This window comes from Lucilia sericata, unplaced genomic scaffold, assembly GCF_015586225.1.
Source record: "Lucilia sericata isolate MDLA Ls3-8-SP2 unplaced genomic scaffold, ASM1558622v1 Contig001638F_arrow, whole genome shotgun sequence".
Classification (NCBI taxonomy): Eukaryota; Metazoa; Arthropoda; class Insecta; order Diptera; family Calliphoridae; genus Lucilia; species Lucilia sericata.
In genome coordinates this window covers 2,964-27,157 of record NW_023995552.1, presented here as the reverse complement: position 1 = coordinate 27,157, position 24,194 = coordinate 2,964, and the positions used below count along the sequence as shown (strand labels likewise).

At 25.6% G+C, this 24,194-nt stretch overlaps 1 protein-coding gene across 1 annotated transcript; it reads right to left on the bottom strand.

Annotated features, from left to right (window-relative positions):
- Positions 1-12,356: 12,356 nt before the first annotated feature.
- On the bottom strand, positions 12,357-20,683 carry LOC119612247 (transcription factor Sp8-like). The gene is made up of 2 exons (XM_037968004.1): positions 19,644-20,683; positions 12,357-17,338 (listed from the first exon to the last, which is right to left on the bottom strand). Exons 1-2 carry the CDS (start codon positions 20,566-20,568, stop codon positions 17,190-17,192), a joined length of 1,074 nt encoding a protein of 357 aa, XP_037823932.1. The 5' UTR covers positions 20,569-20,683; the 3' UTR covers positions 12,357-17,189.
- Between the last annotated feature and the right edge of the window lie 3,511 nt (positions 20,684-24,194).

Genomic DNA, 24,194 nt, shown 5'->3' with positions numbered 1-24,194 from the left:
TGTTGTAATTAAGTTCGAAAAAAGTTTTACCCGAAATAAGAGCCAAAAATATAATTTCTGGAAATTGTTTTAATTTTTTACTTTTTGTTTGCCGAAACTTGCTTTTCATTTTTTGTTGTTTTTCATAAAGATTTTTTTTTTATTTTTGTTGGTTCAAGACAGAGTTTTAGTTTTTTGGTTGGTCATGATTTGGATTTTGTTTTATTTTTAGACGTTTTTTTTTGAGAAATTGGTTTTTGTTGTTGTCGAAATTGGATTTTGAATTTGTGTAAACAATATTTTTTGATTTTGTTTATTTATTTGAAATTTTTATTTTCGTGTGCCAAAGCTTATTAAATTTGGTTGTTAAATTTTTAATTTTCTTTTTAATTTAGAATTTTAAATTTTTTTATTTTTTTATAATTTGTTTACAAAAAAACTGAAAAATTATTTAGTTTTTTTTTTTATTTATATATAATTAATATTATTTTTTTGTTTTTAAACTTTAGTTTCTTAAATTATTGTTTATATATATATTTTTTGTATTTAAAAAAAAATATCATTATGCTTATTGACCTTGTTCAGTTTTTTTTTTTTTTTTTTCTATATAATTTTGTGATTATAATATTTTTTCTTAAATAAATTCGATTTGATGTTTGAAGCATTTTATTTTTTTGAGAATTTTAATAAAATGTTTAAAATAATATTTGAGAAAAAACGTATTATTAAAGAAATATATCCATAATTTGTATTCTGACTTATTTGGTAAAAATTGCAGTGAAAATTTAAGATTTTTAGTAAAAAAATTAAAATTTTAACGAAAATGTCAAATTTTAATGAAAAATGTCAAATTTTTGATAAAAATTTTAAATTTAATCGAAAATTTTAAAGATAATTTTCAAATTTTAATGAAAATTTCAAATTTTAAAGAAAATTTTAAAATTTTAACGAAAATTTTCAAATTTTAACGAAAACTCAAATTCTAAAGAAAATTTCAAATTTACGATTTTTAGTAAAAAATTTAAATTTTAACGAAAATGTCAAATTTTAATAAAAAAAATCAAATTTTTGATAAAAATTTTAAATTTCAATGAAAATTTTAAATTTAATCGAAAATTTTATAGAAAATTTTCAAATTTTAACGAAAATTTCAAATTTTAAAGAAAATTTTAAAATTTTAACGAAAATTTTCAAATTTTAACAAAAATTCAAATTCTAAAGAAAATTTCAAATTTTAAAGAAAATTTCAAATTTTATGAAAATTTAAATTTTAAAGAAAATTTTCAAATTTAGTAAAAAAAAAACCATTTTTCACCAAAATTTTTTAAATTAAATGAAAATTTCAAGATTCGATTTTTAGAAAAATTCCCGTTTTTTAGGAGAAGATTTAAAATTTTACTGTTTGTTCCCTTTACTTCTGTTTACTAATCTCATGATGTCGATATACAAATATGGTCCTAAGCTAAGCTTAATTGAAAGCGCTAAATGTTAAGCCGTCGAAGACTGAAATCGGGGTATTCGCAAGGAAAACGAAATTTTTTTAGAACATTAAACTCTGCTTCCTTAACCTGGAAGATACCAGTGAACGACAGAGTAAAGTACTTAGAAATGGGGCCTTAGTCCCCGGTCCTATACTAAATTCAATCAATATCGCTACATGTTAAGCCGACGAAGACTGAAATCGTTTTTTTAGACAAAAATTCCTCAGGACATTAAACTCTGTTTCCCTCAGCAGAAAGATACCAGTGAACGACAGAGTAAATTACTTAGAAATGGGGCCTTAGTCCCACCAACTTTATAAAAGCGTGATTAGATCAATTTTAACTTGTGTTAGCATAATCTGGTTGATTTATTTGGATACTATAGGGTTTTCTGCGTACTTTTTAAGAAAATGGATCCGAACACAAGGAAGACGAAAATTCCTCAGAGCATTAAACTCTGTTTCCCTCAACAAGAAGATACCAGTAACCGACGGAGTAAAGTACTTAGTACTTAGGCACAAAATGGGGCCTTAGTCCCACTGATTTTATATAAGAGTAAATAGATCAATTCAAACTAGTGGACTTCTTTGGGTACTACAGTGAGTTTTGCGAACATGTTACTTAGGTATAAGTGGGACCATGAGCACAACGTCAACCAAAACTTTGGAAACGACGTTGCTGGATATTTCCCAAATTGAAACATGTGTAAGATATAACATATACATCGAACGTATACCTACCATTCAAAGAATTTATCGGGAACTTTGAGACACTGGTCCCAAATAGAGTATAATTGTTTAGGGTTACATTAGAGGTTGATTCTAAACTGGGAGACAAAACGGACCATGGATTCTAAATAGAAAAAGTCAGAAATCTAAATATACTACCGCCTATTATGGAATATGCAAACTCAATTGTTATAAATTTAGCGATAACAGAGTTTAACATATTTACCGATAGGCATGACGGAAATAGGACTTTAAGAGAATACTCTTCTCGAGGTAAACTTTGAGAATAATCATCAACAAAAGAGCAAAAGTACTTGCTACAAAGGGACTTTGACAGAAAGGCCAGGCTTTCGGCGAAATTAGATTCGGATCTTATGTTTAGATATGATTAGTATTAGATTCGGATTGAATGTTTTCAATAGTAATTGTTTAATTGTTTTTAATTAAACAGCCAATTTTTCAGTGAATTTTCAATAAAAAATTTTCAGTGAAAATTTAATTTTCAAATTTCGTGATTTAGTTCGTTTACTAAAATTTTCAATAAGAAAATATGTTTTACAAAATTCAAATCGAAATTTAGCTTAATTTTTAATTACAAATATGAATTTTATTAAAAGTTTTCAATAAAAATTTCGATTATGTTGTGAAAATCTTTTTTTCTTTGAAAATTTTAATTTTGTGTTCAAAGTGAAATTTTCAGTAAACTTGATTAAATGTTTTGAATATTTAGTAAAATTTTCAAATTTTCTTTAGAAATTTTAAACTTTCAAGTTTCAAGAAAAATTTAAAATTTTAAAATTTTTATAAAAAAATTTTGAATTTAAAAAGAATTTTGAATTGTTATAAAAAATTATAAATTTTTATAAAAAAATATTGAATATTAATACAAAATTATTGATTTTTTCTATAAAAATATTGAAAGTTTAGTAAAAATTTCGAATTTGGAAATTAATTTTGATTTTCTAGGATAATTTTGATTTTTTATAAAAAAATAGAATTTTTATACAAAATTATTGATTTTTTCTAAAAAGTTGAAAAAAAAAAAAATATTGAAATTTAAGTAAAAATTTCAAATTTCCAGCGAACATTTTAAATTTTTAGCAAATTTTTTTTAATTTTCAGTAAAAATTTTTAATTTTCTGTCAAGTTTTTAAATTAGATTTTGAAATTTAGAATTTACTTTCTATTTTCTAGGATAATTTAGATTTTTTTATAAAAAAAATTAATTTTTATACACAATTATTGATTTTTCCTAAAAAATTATTGAAATTTTAGTAAAAATTTCGAATTTCCAGTGAAAATTTTGAAATTTTTAGCAAAAAGTTTTTAATTTTCAGTGAAAATTTTTAATTTTCTGTCAAGTTTTTAAATTAGATTTTGAAATTTAGAATTTCAATTAGAATATACACAGAGAGAAAATTTGGTAAAATAAAATCATAAATTTTATTTTTCAAATTATTTTGAAAAATTTCAAGCTTCTTGTTTCGAATTTACTTTAATCATCATTTAAATATGTATGGTTGTTTTTTTTATAGAGGCACTATAAGCTGTTGTTTTCCTTTAAATATTTTTTTTTATTAATAATACGATTTTTGTTTTTTAAAAAAATACTTAAATTATTAATATTTTTTTTTGTCTTTGTGTAAAATGCTTCACTTAAATACAAATATACAAATTTTTATTTGGAATTTTTTTTTTTGTTTTTTGTGGTTTCTTTAAGAAATGCAACTGCTTGCGGTACGCTAATGATATTTTTTTTATAATATATTTTTGTTTATAATGTTTATAATGATTTTTTTTCAATAAAATCGTGCACTACTTTTATATAGTTGTAAAAAAAGTAAAGAAGAAATTATTTTATTTAGTTAATATTTTAAACAAAAACCAACGAAATATGAAATGAAATTTATTTAAATATTTCTTATTAATTTTTGTTTTGTTTTATAAATTATTTATAATTAATTTCTGGTTAAAATATACTTTTTTTTGTTATTTTGTTTTTGAGTTAAATATGTATGTAGTTTTGTTATATACGTATGTATGTAATGTAAGTGTAATTTTGCATTTAAATTTCATATTCATGATGGGTGTATAATATAATGAAGATTTTTATTTTATATTTTTAATAATATATTTTTTTTTTTTGTATATGCAATTGATACTCAAATTTCTAAAAAATAAATTTTCTATAAGTGTTTCTTTCTTGTAGGGTTAAATTTAAATTTACTGTTATGCGGCCTTAAAGTTTTTTTTAGGGGTTTACTTAACAAATTTTATCTTTTTGTTTAAGTTTTAAGGGGGTAAATTTCTCTTAATATAAAAAAAGAACTTTTATGTGTTAAATTGTTTGTTGTCTTGTCATTTCTTAAGAAAAATTATTATTTTTTTTTTATTAATTTTTTATATATTTATAATTTGTTTTGTTTCCTTGATAATATATATATATTTTTTGTTTTGTATTCAACTGTATAAATTTCATTTTTTTCATAATTTTGGGCCAAAAATTTTTGTAAGTGTATATTTTTTATAAATTTTATTTTGTCAACTATTTATTGCTCTAAAATGCTATAACTTTGTTTTATTCAGTATATTTTTTGTTTTCTTTTTTTCCAAAAAATGATTATTTTTGTTTCAATGCCTAAAGTTAATTTTTTTTTGGGTAAAATTTTTTCTAAAAATTTTAATTTAGCGTGTAATTTCGTTTTTTTTTCCTAAAAAAATCAAGTATTTAATTAAATTTTGATGATCTAACAAGGCAACCTATAGTTTAAACATAAAAGTTAACCAATTAATAATAATTATTATTCTTATTAAATTAAATTTTTATAATTTTATAAAAAGCCTAAATGTATGTTTTTCTTTTATTATGAGCTGCTTGAGTAACTTTAGTATAATTTTTTTTTTTATTTCAAATAACAAAAAAATTTAAAAAAATGGCTTTGTCTTCCTATCGTTGAATAAATTTGTAAATTAAAACAAAGAAACAATATAAAAAAATTTCGTTGTAAATTGGGGAACCAAATATCAGGAACTTTTAATTAAATAAAATTATTATTAAAAACCAAACAAAAAAAAAAAAAAAAAAACTAAAAATTTTAAAATAATAATTCTTAAGGAACTTAATTAAATTATAATATTAATAACTTATAAAAATAATGATTTTTTTGTTTTTAATTTGTATGATATTTGTTGTGGAAATGTTTATTAATGAAAATAATGTAAAGCTTTAATTATTGTCTTTATTTTACTCATTCCTAACTCCAATAATTTTTGCTTCATTTGAGCCAACAAAAATTATCAAGAATATTCCGAGAATTGCTCATTCATAATACCCAAAAGAGAGGAATTTAAAATATCGCTTTATGTACCGATCATGTTAACAATTTTGTTAAAATTTTACTTTTAATTAAAATATCCCGATTACATTTATCACTTTCGCGAATAATTTTTGTTTCATTTGAGTAAACATTTTCTATCATGAATATTCCGGGAACTGCTTACTCACAATACAAGATTTATTAATCACCTCAGGGGAAATTTGTCAAGAGAAAAATTATAGTTTAAACTTTTCTTTTAATTAAAATGTCCCGATTACATTAATCATTTTCGCGAATAATTCTTATTTCATTTGAACAAAAATGTCCCGATTACATTCATCACTTTCGCGAATAATTATTATTTAATTTGAGCAAAAATTTTCTATCATGAAAATTCCGGGAACGTTTGGATTTTTAAACACATTTCATAGAACTTTCGACTTTATTAGATTTGATTAAGCAAAAGGAAACTTGCAGCGATCAGTTAAAAAAAAAGTTTATAGCGATCAGTTTTTCATAAAAAAATTTTGCAGTAATCAGGTTTGTTTTAGGAAAAATTTTAACAGCGAAACTTTCACATTGATCAGCTTTCCATAGCAAACTGTTACAGCGATCAGTGTTCTGTAGAAATCTTTTACAACGATCACTTTTTATAGAAAACTTTTCTGCGGTCAGTTTTTCATAAAAAGATTTTGCATAATAAGTACTTTTATGGAAAATTATAATAACAATCCGTTTTCTGTAGAAAAATGTTGCAACGATCATTTTTTTTTTTATAAAAAAAACTTTTGCAAAGATAAATTTCTTATAGAAAACTTTTACAGCGATCAGTTTTCTGTACAAATCATTTACAACGATGAACAGCGGTCAGAAAATTTTTGCAACGATATCTTTTTTTATAAAAAAAAACTTTGGCAAAGATAAATTTTTTATAGAAAACTTTTACAGCGATCAATTGTTTTTATAGTAAACTTTAGTGATCAGTGGCCAAAAAACATTTTCACATTGATCAGTTTATCATAGAAAACTTTTACAGAGATCAGTTTTCTTTACAAAGATAAATTTTATTACAGAAAACTTTAACAGAGTTCATTTTTTTAAAGAAACATTTTACAACTATAAATTTTTTATAGAAAACTTTTACAGAGATCAGTTTTTTAAAGAAAAATTTTAACAGCGATCAGGTTTTCATGAAAGTTTTTTCAGTGGTTTTGGTTTTTTATGGAAAATTTTAACAGCGATCAGTTTCCTGTAGCGATTTTATAATAAATTTTTAAAGTGATCAGTCGCCAAAAAACTCTTTTAAATTGTCAGTCTTTTACAACGATTTTCATAAAAAATTTTTCAGTGGTTTTGGTTTTTTTATGAAACATTTTATTAGCGATCAGTTTTTTGTAGCGATCACATAAAAAAACTTTTAAAACGATCTATTGATCCCAAAGAAAACTTTTAGCGCGATTAGTTTTTTATATAATAAACTCAAATCGATCAGTAGAAATCTTTTACAACGATAAATTTTATAAAAAAATTTTACACAGATAAGTTTTTTAAAAACCACTACATCTTTAATGTCAGAGAATTATATCAAGATTGATTACAGAATTAAAACTTTACTGCAAGGAACCATGAATACCAAAATTGAAACCTAACTGAAGGAAGCCTTAAACCATTATCTGTAATGATTAGTGCGGATGTAACGTTGAATTTACTTGTTAGGGAAAATCTTAGAAGAAAATCAAGATTTTAAGTTAAATTGATCAATTGTGTGAAATATTTGGATCATATTTCTCTAATATTAACCATAATTGTTATGGGCGGATGAGTTGGGTAATGGTAGTAGAATTCAAGAAAAGTCAACAAAATCTCTCTAAAAAACAAGTAAGAGTGTTATATTCGACCTTGACGAATCTTATATGGGGTATAGGGTCAATTATGGACCGATACTCATAAAATTTGGTTAAGAGATTTATGTTTACATAAGACTTATTTCATCGCTAAACTGATATTTATAAAACAGTTATGACTGGTAAAACTGTTTTCCGGGGGGGGAGGGGGGTCTATGCGAAAACGTAGACCGATTTTGTCTATTTTCAATACTAAAAAAACCTTATCAATATAGAGAATATTTATGTAAAATTTCACCTGTCTAGCTCCTCCCGTGTGGTTCCTATAGTGATTTCAACAGACGGATGGACGGACAGACGGAAGGACGTGGCTACATCGTCTCAGAATCTAATAAGGACCCAGAATATATATATACTTTTATGCGTCTTAGGCTAATATTTCGATGTGTTATAAACGGAATAACAAAAGCAATATACCCCCATCTTTTTGATGGTGGGTATAAAAAGCTGTAAAGTTTTGATTTAAACTTTTTTAACAAGCAGTTAAAGTTGTTATAGCAAATGATTTTTAGAGGACTTAGCAATTCTATACCCAAAGCTAAAGATGTATAGATACAGCTATGAATGTATCAAGAATTTTGTCACTAAATTATAAAAAAATCTATATAAATAAAAGAGTAATGTTTGTCGTAATCGATGATGGGATGAGTTTTCAAAGTGTTTCGATGAAGTTTTATGTTTGAACGATAGATGTCATCGAAGTTTTACAATTTGAGAGAACGCGGATCGCGGGAAATTTAGGAAATTTTATTTTTCTCTACATTATTTACGAGTTAATTGTAAACGATATTTTTTTAATTAAAGCTTTACATTATTGATTTTTTGTCTTTTTTATGGAGAGACACAATGAATTTTAATGAAGTTTTGTTTTTAATGAATAAAATATAATGATGATTCCAAAAAAATATAAAAAAATAAAAAGCGAAACAAACCAAAATTTTGTAATAGTTTTTTTATTAATTTTTTTTTTCAACTTTTTCTATTTAAACAGTTCATAAACTAACAAAAAAAATTTTTTAGAGGTTTTACTTTAATTTAAATTTTTCTTTAACTTTTTTTAATAACATTACAAATTCATTGTGTGTAGTAGGGTGGTGGTGGTTTATTTTAATTATTTTATTTTTGTTTTCATTTAAATTAAAAATAAAACAAATATTTCTTTTCTTTTAATAATTAATTAATAATAATAAAAACTAGAACTTAAAAATAATTAATTGATTTTATATTTTTCTTTAAAAAACACATAAATTTACAAATAATTTTTAATTATAAAAACTGTAATTAACTTAATTAAAGCGTAAGTAATAAAAATTAATAATTGATATAAATATATAAATGAGAGAAAAATTTAGAGAAGAATAAAGACAAAGTATAGTAAAAAAAATTAATAATTAATATTAAATTAACAGTTTTATTTAGGTTTAATTTACATTTCTTAGTTGTTAAAATATTTCCAAGGAAATAATAATAATTATTATTTTAATTAAAGTTTTTTTAATTAAACCTTATAAAACACGTCTAATATTTTGCAGTGGAATGTTGTTATTATAATCCTTAAAGAAATATGCTTGAGAGAGGAAGACTAAACTTGTCTAAACTTGTACAGTTAACAGTTATAAAATTTTTATTTAAAAAATAAAAAAAAACACCGTAGTGTGGGAAAAAAGATCAGTTTAATTTTGAGATCTTATTTGTGTTGAGACATACAAATCTAAAACCAATAAAAATAACGAAAAAAATTAAAATAACTAGATTGTGTGTTGAAAATTTTTTCACTTTTATTATCAATTTTTTTTTTTTTGCTTTAATTATTATTTATTTTAATATTATTATTTTTTTTATACTTATATCCAAAAATGTTTTTTGTTTGTTCTTTAAAGGCCGAAAATCACAATTTTGTTTTTTATTATTATTATAATTTTTAAATTTTTTTTTTATTATTATAAAGAATTTAGTTAGTTTTGCCTAAATTGTTTGCAAATATTTTTCTTTAAGTTGGAAAAAATTTTAACATCACAATTTAATACTGAGCCCTAACCTTGTTTTTCCTTTATTTTTTTTTTATAATTAACAAATAATTTTTAAAAAATTTTGTCTAAATTTTTGTGTTGTTTTTTTTTAAGGTTTTTGTTTTGTTTGTTTTTAAAGTTAAGACTAAATTTTATGTTTTTAACACTATCACAGCCAAATTTTTATAAGCCAAAGGGTTGTATAAGCCAAAAAGTTTTGTTTTTTTTTAATTTTTTATAATTTGGTTTATATTGTTTTTGTTTTTTTCTTTAAATTTTGTTTAATTTAGAATTTTGAATTTCGAGTCAATTTATGTTTTAGTTTTTAATAAAAAAAAAAAAAATATATAAAAAATATAAACAAAAATTTTATAACTGGAATTTGTTACAAGTTTTTTAACTTTTTCTTAAGAAACTTTGAAATTTCAAGAGGTGTTTTTTAATATAAAGAAAAAAATTTTGAGATCGGGGTTTTTGTATACATTTTATGTTTGCTTAAAAATTTTGAAAAATTTTCTTTAAAGCTTAAAAAGTTTGTTTAGTTAACGCTAGTTTTTAAACCTAAATAAAACTGTTGGTTTTAGCTTAAATAAACTAAAAAAAAACAAATATTAAAAAAAAATACCAAAGTGCTCACACTCTCTTGTTTAATTTTTTAATATATTTATATTAATAAGAAAAAAAAAAACGATATTTTAAAAGAATATGCCTGTAAAAAAAACAACAATTAAGCTTGCAAAAGCTTTTATTCAACGGCTACTAAGGCTTAAAATTTTTTGGCCGCTCTCTAGCATTGCTGTTGCTGTAAAAAGCTTTTTCTGCACTCTTTTAACTTTCTTAATAAAAATAAATTGTTATTATTACAGCTTAAAGCTGTAATAAAAATAAAAAAATGTATTATTATTACAGCTTAAATCTGTAATAATAATAATAATCTTAATTTCAGAGAAATTGTTAAACTTAAAGCTTTATGCTTTAAAATTCGACATTTTAACTTAGGAAAAGTTGTAAAACTTACATTTTAAGCTTTAAATGGCTTTTTTAAGTTCACTCTCTTAGTACTAGCAAAGTTGTTTAACATATAGCTTAAAGCTTTAATTGATTCTAACAACATTGCTTTAATTGCTAAGAATTTGTCAACTTTAGTCTTGAAACTTAAACAAAATTGGGAAAACTAAAGCTTAAAGTTTTTCTTAACTCTGCAGCTTCCATTGCTACTTAAGGGTTTCTCAAGTTCTCTCTTAACTTAAACAAAGTTGGTAAACTTCAGCTTAAAGCTTTTCTTAACTCTGACAACATTGCTTCTATTGCTGCTTAAGGGTTTCTCAAGTTAACTCTCTTAACTTAAACATAATTGGTAAACTACAGCTTAAAGCTTTTCTTAACTCTGACAACATTGCTTCCATTGCTGCTTAAGAGTTTGTCAAGTTAACTTTCTTAACTTAAACAAAGTTGGTAAAGTATAGCTTAAAGCTTTTCTTAACTCTGACAATATTGCTTCCATTGCTGCTTAAGGGTTTGTCAAGTTCACTCTTTTAACTTAAACAAAGTTGGTAAAATGCTGCTTAAAGCTTTTCTCTGACAACATTGCTTCCATTGCTGCTTAAGAGTTTGTTAAGTTCACTGTCTGAACATAAACAAAGTTGGTAAGTTGCAGCTTAAAGCTTTTCTTTTTTGTCAAGTTCTCTCACTTAAACAAAGTTGTTAAACTGCAGCTTAAAGCTTTACTTTGTCAACATTGCTTACGGGTTTTATAACTTCATTATTTTAACTGAAGGTTAAGTTGTTAAGCTTATAGTTTAAAGCTCTGTCAATATTGCTTCCACTGCTAAATGGTTAATCAACTTCAATCTTTCATTTTAAACAAAATTGTTGACCTACAGCTTAAAGCTTTACTTTACAAAATTGCTTTCATTCCAATTGATTTATCAACTTCACTCTCTTAAGCTAAACAAAATTGTTGAACTACAGTTTAAAGCTTTACTTTTATACTAACTGGTTTATCTATTTCACGAAATTGTTGACTTACAGCTTAAAGCTTTGCTTGACGGCATTGCTTCCATTACTAGCAGCCTCGTCAAACTCGCACTTTTAACTTAAAGAAAATTGTTAAACTTAAAGCTTTAAGAAATATTAACAAACTAGACAAAGTTGCCGGATTTTTTAACTTTTAAATTTGTTTTCAAGCATATTCTAAAATAATATTCGTTTTTTTTATTGTTTTCATAATCGAGTTTCAAAAATATTATAATAGAAATTATTTAAAATAAAAAGAAATCCTAAATATAAGCTTTTTTAATATTGTGCTTGTTTTTTTGTTAAATAATTTTAAATTTTGTTATAATTTTTTTAAGTATACATTGTTAATTATGCCATAAAAGTGTGTTAACTTTTTTTTTATTTTTGTCTCACTACAATTTTGTTTTTGTTTAATTACATACATAATTTTTTGTTTTCACAAATTTAAATTTAAAATTTTTTATTAACAAAAATGAAAAAAAAAAAAACATAAATAGTTTTTTTTAAAGAAAGTTAATGTTAACAAATTAAAAGTAATAATATTAATTTTAAAACTAAATTATTATACAAAAAATAATTAATTAATTTTTTTTTGTAATAATATTATTCATAGTATATACTTGTTTTCTTTAATTATTTTTATTAATTAATATGCTTATTAAACTTATTAAATCTTTATATATTTTTTCTTTTATTTTTTTATATTTTTTTCATATAAATATCGTTAAGATCACAGATATTCTATTTTAACTGTTCTTTTGTTTTTTGTTGTTTATTTTAATAATTTATAATCTTATAATTTTTTTTCATGCAGTTTTCATTTTAAAATTTTATTGTATAAAATTATGTTTTTTTTTTTTTTTGTTTTTCTGATATTGTGTATATTGATTTTTTTTTTACAAAATTTGCTTGTTTTTATAATTTTTAAATTTAGTTTTTATTATTTTTTCTTTTGCAAAGTGCTATTTTTGAAAAAAAAAATAATATGTTTTTTTCTGCTTTTTTATCGAAACGAGAATTTTATTTATATTTTTTTTTGTTATAAGTTTGAGTGTTTTTTCCATTTGTTTAACCAAAACAAGAATTTAACGCATTTAAAAAGACGAAATTTGAAAATAGTTGTTTTACAAAAAACGTAAATTATATCAGAATTTTTTTTATTTGGAGTCAAGAATGCAAAAAAAAGGGAAGATGATCTTGGCTTTCTGTTGTATTTTGGTCTCTATAATTTTCTTTCAGGTTTTTTTTACTGAAAGCTCTTTATATGTCTTTTAAGTTTTCAAGTATTTAAGAATTTTATGCTATAGTAGGCTTGGAAGCTTAAAAGCTAATGAAATACAAGAATTGAACTTGTTTCATAAGTTGAAAAGCTTTTTAATACAGATATGTTTTAATAAATTCATTTCTTTCAGCCTAACAGAGCTTTTATGGAAAAATTTGTAAAGTGTAAAAAGCTTGCCAGACCTTGTTGACTAATTTTAGTTTGAGTGCTTTTATACGCATTATTTAAAGCTTTTTAGAGATGCAAAAAGTTTGAAATCTTAAAGCTAATTAAATTTAATATATTTAAGCTTTTTGTATAATTTTTTAAAGCTTATGCTAACTTTTAATAAAAATATAAGAGAACTTTTATTGGAAACCAAGAACTTTTTTCTTTTGCAAAGTGTATAGAAGCTTGCAAAACCTTTTTTAATAATTTAAGTTTGAGGGCTTTTATACGCATTATTTAGAGCTTCTTAGAGATTTTAAAAGTGCAAAAAGTTTGAAAGCTTTAAAGCTAATTGAATTTAATATATATATAAAAAGCTTTTTGTATAATGAAGATTTCGAATTTAATATAATAATTATATTTTTGTTTCTTTCTATTTTCAGATGTTTACATTTATATAAGAGAAAATGGTAAGTCCTGTTTTGAATATAATTTTTATAAAACATATTTAAAACCCACGACAAAATCAGCATTTCTGAAAGTTGTTTCTATTCTAATTAAAAATTTGAATTCAAATTTTAATAAAAAGTTCTTTCCTATAGCAAGAACTATCGGTTGATACAGTAAGGCTTGGATCAAGTTTAAGCTAAACAAAGAGTTTTACTGGCAAATTTGATTCAGAGGTTAAGATTTTTAGAGAAATGGAGATTGTTGACTTTATTTTTAAACTTAAGAGAGCAAGAAAGCTCTTATGAGAGCACTTCTCTGCGTATCTCTGATATTAACTGTAAATACATTATCTTTATCATACAGAAAGCTTTTACATATACTAATGAAATCAATTTCCACATTGGAAATTGATTTCAGAAAAAAATTTTAAGAAAAGAAGTTTCCTAATAGGTTTGAGAAAGAATTGGATCATTGGGTCAAACCAAGCATAGACTATTACTGTTGACTTGATCTTTAAACGCAAGAGAGCAAGAAAGCTTTCATGAGAGTACTTCTCTGTGTAACTCTGTTTTAAACTGTAAATACATTTATGCAGGGAGCTTTTACATATGCAAAAGTCATTGCAGTTAAAGTTATTAATCCACATTGGAAATTCATTTGAGATTTGTTTTAAAAAAATAAGTTTCCTAATAAGTTTATGAAAGAATTGGATCATTGGGTCAAGCTGGGTGAAACCAAACATAGACTTTTACTGGCAAATTTAATTCAGAGGTTGAGATTTTGAAAAAAAATTTAGATTTTTTACTTTATTTTTAAACGCAAGAGAGCGTATCGCTATTTTAAACTTTAAAGGTACATTGTAAATTATGTCGAGAAGATTTTTTAAGAAAATAAGCTTCCTAATAAGTTTAAGAAAGAATTGGATCATTGGTTCAATACTGGTCAATTTTATTTAGAGGTTAAGAGTTTTAAACGCAAAAGAGCACAATTTCTGGGGTCTGGGGCAAACGTTAAATGTAAAAGCCGTGTTTTTAAATGGCTGCCAAACGTATGCCTCAGACATATTCTTAGAACCCTAGTAGACCTGAAAACACTTGGAAACGCCATATAAAGAATGTGTTGTAGTAGTTTGGAGTTTCCAGAGTCGCCAGAAGAAGGCGATATGTTGTGATAAATTGAACTGGAAAATGTTTATTGAAGTTCACCAACTAGGACGATTAAAGGACTAAATCATATACCGTCAGAATGTAAAATATAAGTTGTCTTACTGGTTTTTATTGCTTTATATACACATACATACATATGTATGTGTAAGCATACCTGCGTGTGAAATTAAGAGTGAATGTAGGAGTGGAAGAAAACTCTTTTTCTATCAGCTGACTAAATAATATGTTCTCTTACTGGTTGTTACTGCTTTTTACACATGTGTAAGCTTACCTGCATGTGAAATTAAGAGTGCAAGAAAGCTCTTTTTCGATCAGATGACTAAATATTCAATAACAAATGTGAATTGAACTGGAAAACGTTTGTTGCCGCCCTATGATCCACTGGAAATTAAAAGACTAAATCATATATCGGTAGGGAGGATAAAGAAGTTCTCTTATTAGTTTTTATCGTTTTTTTATACATGCCTGTGAAATTAATAGTGCTAGAGAGGTCTTTGCCGATCAGGGGACTAAATAGCAACTGTGAATTGCTCTAATATGTTTAGGTACTTGTTGCTTTTCTGATTAAATATAACAAAATTTTCTTTTCTGAAATAATATTAACAAGTCCAAGAATATCATCTCTTCCTATCTATTATCAAATTGACTCCAAATAGTTGTTAATCCGAAAAAAAATGATCAAAATAGAAATTATAGTTTGTCTGAAAATTATGCAATTATTTTTGTGATAATTATTTTATTTCCTTTTTTGTGTATACAGTGTGTAAGTAGGTGTGTGTGGTATTTTGCAGGTCATAAGGTTAAAAATAGTTTTATTTTGTTATTGTTTGTTGTTGCTGTCATTCACTTGATTCAAGTTTATTTACCAACAAATCAATTGAATATTGTAAATACATAGAATAAAACTGTCTATTGATTGTATTTTTGTTATTTTTTTTTTAATATTTGAGTATAATAATAAATATATTGTTATGTAAGTATGTAGTTTGTAGTTTGTTATTTTGTCTATATAAAATCTGTAGGATAGCACCAATTCTATGAATGTTGTAATTATTTTTGTTAAATGTTTTTTTTTTTTTTATAAACAAAAAACAAAAACACTTGTCTATGGTAAAAAATTTAACTATTGTCTTAGGAAATTAAAAAAAAAAAAAAATACTAAAAGTTAAAATAGATTAACATTAAGAAAGTCAGTATTTTAAATGAAAATAGGTATTTGTGGGAGCCCTTTATAGGGGTAGTTAACAACCAATTGGATTTGTAAGGATTCTATTTTTTTTATATACTTTTATAAAATAATATTAAACAAACAAACTTTTACACAAAAAAATAAATATTGGATCACATGAGATCGTTTACTATTTGAAAGCAATGCGCGTTGATAATTTATAAAATTATAAAAAAAAATTACAAAAAAAAAAAAATAATTTAATATTTTTTTCCTTATTACTTCAGTTTTAAGCTGAGTTTAAACGTATAAATTTCCCGTAAGTCTTTTTATTTATTTGTTTAATTAATAATTCGTATAAAGACCTAGTTTTTTTTCATTTGTTATCAGTTTGTTATAATTAAATTCTTGTTTCTTATATTTTGCAGTTTTTTTCAATTACATTTTGGTAAAAAACACTTTTTTTAGGTTATAAGTGTTATTTTTTTTAAAGGATTTTTTACTTAAATTGGTAAAAATCGAGGGTTTTTATATATATAAAAAAATGTGATATAGAGTTGTTTAACATTTAAGCCACAATATTGCCCGCGAAAAAAGTATCGTAAGTTTTGAAATTTTATCTTGTTTTAAGATTTTAAAAATCTGGTCTATAGATTTTTTTGTTTGTTATAAGGGGCATTATTGTTGGCCATTTTCTTTAAACGAAATCAGTTAATTTTTATATATTTTTTTAAATATTTTCAGCATTTTGGTGATAAAAAATATGAGTGTAATTGATTTTTAGTTTCCAGTTTTATGTATGTATGTTTTTTGTCTCATATCATATGTATATGTATATTTTAAATATATATTGTATGTAATGTAATTATGTATAAAATGTTTTATTTGTATGTATTTTATACAAACAGACAGTATCGGGGTTTTATATTTTTCATCTCAAATCTATTATGAAATAATAGTTACTTTTTTTTACGAATTATTTTCTTCAATAAATATTTGGGTTGCTTTGTTATAACTTCTTTAAGAAGCTATAATCTAAAATATTTTTTTACCATTTTCTTTAAAATAGCATTGTGTGTATGTGTGTTAAGTGTTTGGTTGTATATACATTTTTATATATATTATTCTTTCACATATTTCCTTTCTTTTAATATACTTTTTTTAAAGGTATATATCTCTATAAATATGTATGGTTTTTGTAGATATATATATATTTAATAGTAGTTTCCTAATTCTTGTTCAAAATTATTTCTATTGTTTTTCTTTTTTTGGATCGTTTTTTGTTTTATAAATTGTTATTTTTCAATAATAATGTTGCTGTAGATTATTATCGTTTATATTGTTGTAGTGGTTGCTGTTGTTGTTACTGCTGCTGCTATTGTTGTTGTTGTTGTTATTGTTGCTGTTGTTACTATTACTATTATTATTAAGGTTGTAGTTGTTAAAATTATTATTATTATTATTGTTGTTGTTGTTATTATTGTTATAGTAATAATAATAGTAATAATAATAATTTAATAATAAACTAAAATCGTTTCACTATTGCGGCAATTCATCCTTTGTATCGACCGGACTGGGTGATAAAAACTTTCTTGCATATTTGGGAAAATGTGTTTTTTCGTGGGCTTTCAATATTGTCGATCGTGAAAATGTTTTACCACACATTTGACATCGAAATGGACGTTCACCTTGAAAAATGTGTATTTATAAAAAAATATTAATTAATAATAACTATTCGCGTAAAATATGGTAAAATGTAATTTTAAGAAAAAGAAACAATAAAAATAGTAAATAATCTAGTCCGCAGTCTAAAATAATAGTCCAACGACTAATCTATACGCTTCCTTCCATAATTGTTCATTCTCTAGTCATTAGCATAGTCCATATACTACTCTATAGGTTTGTCTGGTCCATAGTCAATTGATAAGTACATTAACTAGCCAATAACATAGTCTACATACGACTTCATAGGCTAGTACGCTCTATAGCCAATACACTAATCCATAGAGTAGTAATCTAATCAATAGAAATACTATTCAATAGAATATTCTATAGACTTGTCATTATATTGGTTTATAAACGTCTCAATAGACTTGTTCATAGAATATCCCATAGATAAGTTCATACACTAATCTAAGGACTATTGAACAGTACATGTTCCTGTCCGTGGACTGTACTAGTCAATAGAATAGCTAATAGACTAGTATATAGACTTGTCCATAGAATAGTCAATAGACTAGCCCATAGAATAGTCATAGACTAATCAACAGTTGTCCACACCATAGACTTATTTATGGACTTGTTAGTAGACTAGTCTATAGACTTGTCAATAGACTAGTCCAGTTTAAAAAAGTTTAAAATAATAGTCCATAGACTATTATATTCTTGTAAATAAACTAGTTAATTGATAAGTTCATTAACTAGTCAATGACATAGTCCATATACCACTCCATAGGCTAATTCAGTCCATAGTCAATTGATAAGAACATTAACTAGACAACAGCATTGTCCACATACCACTTCATAGGCTAGTCCGCTCTATAGCCAAAAGATTAGCCCATAGACTAGTAATCCATAGTCTAGTCAATAGATTAGTCCAAAGACTATACAATAGAATAGTCTATAGACTTGTCATTATATTAGTTTATTGACTTCTCAATAGACTTGTTCAAATAATAGCCCACAGATAAGTTCATACACTTATCTATCGACTATTGAACATTACATGTTACAGTCCGTGGACTAGACTATTCAATAGAATAGCTAATAGACTAGTCTATAGACATGTCCATAGAATAGTCAATAGACTAGTCCATAGAATAGTCATAGACTAATCAACAGTTGTCCATACCATAGACTTATTTAGGGACTTGTCAGTAGACTAGTTTATAAACTAGTCCATAGAATAGTCTATAGACTTGTCAATAGACTACTCCAGTTTCAAATAGTTTAAAATAATAGTCCATAGATTATTCTAGAAGCTTGTAAATGAACTAGTTAATTGATAACTTCATTAACTAGTCAATACCATAGTCCATATACCACTCCATAGGCTAGTTCGGTCCATAGTCAATTGATCAGTACATTAACTAGTCAATAAACATTTCATAGGCTAGTCCGCTCTATACTAGTCCATAGACTAGTAATCCATAGTCTAGTCAATAGAGTAGTCCAAAGACTAGTCAATAGAATAGTCTATAGACTTGTCAATAGACTAGTTCATAGAACAGACTAGTTTATATATACACCTGTTTATGGACTTTAGACTTGTTTATCGACTTGACTAGACAAAACTCTAGTCCATTAAACTAGTCCAAAAACTAATTCATAGACTTTTCCATAGACTAAACTACAGCCTAGACTAGTCAATAAACTAGACCACGGAAGATTCGACAGACTAGCCATTAGAATATTACACAGACTGGCCTCAAGATTTGTCAAAAAACTAGTTCATATAATTTTCAATAGACTGGTGCACAGACAAGTTTATAGACTTGTCTATAGAATAGTTCATAGACCGACCATCCTATCGACTGATTCATAAAGTAGTTAATAGACTTATCAATAGATAAGTCCATAAAAATGGTGAGGAGAAACTATTCGATAGAAATGTATAAAGATTAACAACTGACGAAAAGAACTGTAGACTTGATTGTGTATCTTTGAAAGTGAATTCAGAGAAGTAAATTTTCTAAAGAAGTGAGTCCAAATATGATACTTTTCTAGAATTAGGTCTAAAGATGTCTCCTGTCTATACAAATGAAAGTTATTTTCCTTTACAAATAGGTTCCGAGAAGATATTTTCTAGAGAAAGGTTAATATAAGAATTTTCCTCTAAAAGTGAGTTTAGTGAGATAATTCTTCCAAATTTATCAAAACGGAAAGTGATTTTCAATTCAAAAACTATACGATATTTGTTTCTTTTCCTTATCATACATTTACCACACAAGAAAAAAAATACAATAATATTAAATAAAATTAATATCTACTTACCTGTATGTACACGACAATGATCTTTCATGTGATGACGCAATTTAAACGCTTTACCACAAAACTCACACTTGAACGGTCGATCACCTGTATGTATCGGCAAATGTGTGATCAGTGAGGTTACATCGGGAAAACTTTTACCACAGAACTTACACAAAACAACACTATTCGGATCATTGGACGATGCTGACGAACTGGCTGCTGCTGCAGCAGCTGCCGCCGCCGCAGCGGCCGATGTTGACGAACCAGCGCCACTTAATAAAGACAAACTGCTGCTGGGACAACCGCCATTACCCGAGGCTGATGAATTTCCACCACCAACGCCATCACGTCCTGTTCGGCTAGATGAACTAGAGCCACCACCAACGCCGCCGCCTCCACTGCCACCAAGACCACCACTACCATCGAGATCTAGACCACGTGCCGTACAGCTAGCCAGCGAGGGAAAGGGACAACCGCCAGCCGCCGCTATGGCTGCCGCGAAATCCATATCCATGGCAACGGCTGCAGCCACAGCTGCCGCCTGATCTTGGGCATCACCGCTGGCACTTGCCATCGCTGCATTCATTTGATACGCCAGCGGTGACATGTTAAGATCATGGGCCAAGAGGTGCGGGTGTAGAAGAGCATGCGTGGCGGTTTCACGATATTCCAGAGTTTTAAGAGAGTGCGATAGTATATGGCGCGTTAGTTTATTTTGGTTGGGAAAACTCGCGCCACAATAAACGCAGGTGTAAGGTGGTGGCGTTTGTGGTTGTTCATGGACATAGCTAGAGGCAGTGTTACCAGTTGTGGCGGAGGAGGAGCCAGCAAGGCCGCCGCCACCACCACCACCAGACCCACTACCACCGCCCGCATTGGCAATACCGCCTAAGCCGTGAGGCGAATCGGACGTTTCCTGCAACAACACCAAACAAAAATCCAACATCAACTTCTTTTCATCTTCATCATCTTAAAATTTTATTTTTAGGATTTTTTCATTCTTAATTTTTCTTTTTTGTTTTTGATTTTTATTTTCAAGATTAGAATTTAATAATTTTTGCTTTTTCTTCTTCGTTTTCTTTGTCGTTTATAAAACGATTTTCTTTTTGTTTGTTTTTAAAATAAAATCGTTACAATTTTTATATTTAAAAGAATAGTAATTTTTTTTAAAAAAGAGTAAAAATAGAAAACAAAACTGAGAAAAAATTATAAGTTCTATATTTTTGTTGTTGTTTTTTTTTTATAATTATAGTTTTACTTAAAACAAAAAAAAAAAATACAAATTGCGAAGAATAAAATCATAAAAATATAGAAAAAAGTAGAAAGTTGAAAACAAAATATATTTTTCTTTAAAATCAAAAAAATATATTACGATTTTTATGTCCACAAAAGACCAATAAAATTATTACTGCAAAAATATAGAATAGAATTTTACTCAATAATTAAAAATAATAAAAAACAATTTATTTATTTTTTATTTTTCATTTAAATGCCAAAAACAAGAGGGGCTTTTAGCGATTTTTGATTTCTCTCTTAATTTTTTTTTTCATATCTGAACGTTGGTTGGTAATGCGAGTTTTTTTTTTTTGTAAATTATATTGATTTTATTTTTATTAAATTCCAAAATGTTTTTTTTTAGATACAAAACGTTGTTTGTTTTTCAGTTTATAAAATTAATATTTTAAATTATTTCTATGTTTTGCAAGAAGTTGAATTTCGATTTTTGTTTGGGCGCCGTTAGAAACGTTTATTTTTTTTTGTGTTTGAAAATTTGCGGTTATTTTTTTTTAAACAGTCACGCACTTGTGGTGTTGTCAACTTAATTTTAAAACGGTACGTTAAAAATCGCGTATTTTAAAACGTTTTTATGTTTAGTTTTTAAAATATTGTTTTTTTTCTTGTTGTTTAAATAAAACATAACAAAAATACAAACAAATGATGAAAAAAGAGCGTTTGATTTTGTTTAATTTTTTTTGTTTAGTTTTTTTATTACATTTTACTAAAAATAATTTTGAAAAAAGGTGTTAAATATTGTTTTCTCTAATTTTAATAATTTTATTTATTCTTTTGCTATTTTGCCAATTTTGAAATGTTCCAAATTTGTAAATATTTTCTGTTTCGGTTTTTTGTTTATGCAAGACCCCTTTAAAGCGGCCACTTTTGTAACTTAAATTTAAAACAAAATTCCAGAATTTGATTTGATTTTTTTGGTAACAAAATTTTTTTTATAGTATATTAAAAAAAAAACAATTTTTATGAGCCGAATAAGTGTTGCAAATGAAATTTTATTTTCATAAAAATAAATTTCTTTGGTATTTTACAAATATTTTCAAGAAGTTTTTCCACTGCGTTTTTTCGTTTTTGTCTTTATTTCATTATTTTAATAAATTTTTTAAAAGCAATTTATTGTTGTTAATTAAAACATTAATTGTTTTTATTAATAAATTACTTTTAGTCACTCTTTTTCCTTTTTTTGTTTATTTTATTAATTTAAATTGTAGTAACTTAGTCATTTCTTTTGCAAAGTATTAAATATAACATTTATTTTTAAAAAAGTATTTAAACAAAATAATAATACTTAAAAAAAACACATTAAATTAATTGCATAGCTGTAGCCATTTCCAAAAAACGTAGATCAACTTCTTGACAATAATTTAGTTATTTTTCTCTTCAATTTTTTTTCTTTAATTTTATAGAATGAAAATCATAACAGTTTACGCTGATTTTTGTTCTTTTTTTTTTTTTGCATAATTAAAATATTAATTTTAAATTTTTTCGTAATTTTGTTTCTTTTTTTTTTTTTTTGAAATTGGTGTCAATTTTAGTTTTATTGTAAGTCAAATATTTATTAATTTTTGTGGATATTTATTCTTTCAAAATCTTTTCTATTAAAGTGGATATTCGGACTAATATATAATTTTGTTTGAAAAATTCTTTCAAATCTTCTTTGAAGTACATATTATATTTGGGGAAATTACAAATTTTACGCCTTAAAAGCTTGTATGTTAAACAAGTAAGAATGTATAGTTGGGCATTGCCGATCATATATTAACCCTACACCAGTGAGTTGAATGTAAAAAAATTATGATTATTTTTAATTATAAAGCATTTAACTTCTTTTTAGTCTTAATTCCGCAAAATTTTACAATTTGTTAACAAAAAAGTGAAGTTCAGAAAGAGAGTTTACACGAGGGCAAGGGTTAATAGGTCATATCCTCATAAATGTTAGTGGATGGATTCACGTTTACATTAAAGTTATTTAAACAGAATTGCATCTTGATACTAGAGTTTACCTTCAAGTCATTTTCTAAAGGAGACTTTGTATGGGGGCTAGGGTCAAATGATTGTTAAGAAAATGCAACAGTGATAATTTTGTAGAGATACAAGAACAATTAAAATACTACCCGCCATTCGGGTAGTATGGTTGTACGTAAAGGACCGATTGCGAACATTTTTAATAAACTTCGTCCTTCGTGAAACGTATGTGCCAAATTTCATCAAATTATCGTGAAAATTGCGATCTATATGTAGCGTGCGTACAAGATTTACATGGACACACAGACGGACAGACGGACGGATATAGCTTGATCGACTTAGAAAGTGATTCTACAGGTTCTACACCCACCTTAAAGTGGGTGTTAGAAACATCAGCACTCCTCACTATAGTGGTGTAGGGTATAAATATCTATTGATTGAAATTTTACATTTCTTTGCTTACAATTATCATGTTTATTTTCGAAATGTCGATTTTGTTTGTTAACAAAGCATTATTTTTCGGAATCCTTCTGAAATCCCAATTTATTGCATTAATCATTACTGGCGATTAAAAGAAGAACCATTATGTCAATCTGAAACTCAAGAAATCGTATGTGATGCTCAAACAACTAGACGAATATTTGTGGCTTCATGGTAAATCTACATATTTGATAGGTCCAGATGAGTACTGCAGAAATCGGACATATTACAGGTGACCTCTGCAGAATACAATTGATTCACTTGAAATAAGATACATATATGATCATTCAGGAAGCCTTAATATTACATCATATGAACGTTAGTCCAAATGTTCTTAGATAAAAACTAGGTTGAAATTTGTGGTTGAGAAGTTTTGGGCCGCCCACCTTATAGTACAAATCAAGCCCTCTACGACTACTATTTATTTCGATCAATGTTAAAGGCTGTCACGAGAATAAAGTAATTTGGGTGTCTGGTAGACAAGTTGGTAGTATGTAGTCTATCAGTATGAGGATCGTGCGGCCAGAGTCTCTGGTGTGAATCGAACCCGTAGAATTGGCCGTATAATATGTATAATACATGTATATAAGATGAATTGAAAATAGCATTTAGGTTTGAAAGAGAGTGAATACAAGTTTGCACTGGTTTCATTCCGTATCAATCTGAAATTATACAGTTTATCAAACTCATCTTGAATAACAAAGAATAGACCTTTTCTTTGATCTGAAGAAATCTGATTTCTATATGCTAATTATTTTTGATTTTATAGATAATTATCTTTCTAGAAATTCAACTTATTACATAACCCTACTCAAGACTTCAAGGTGAAACCTTAAG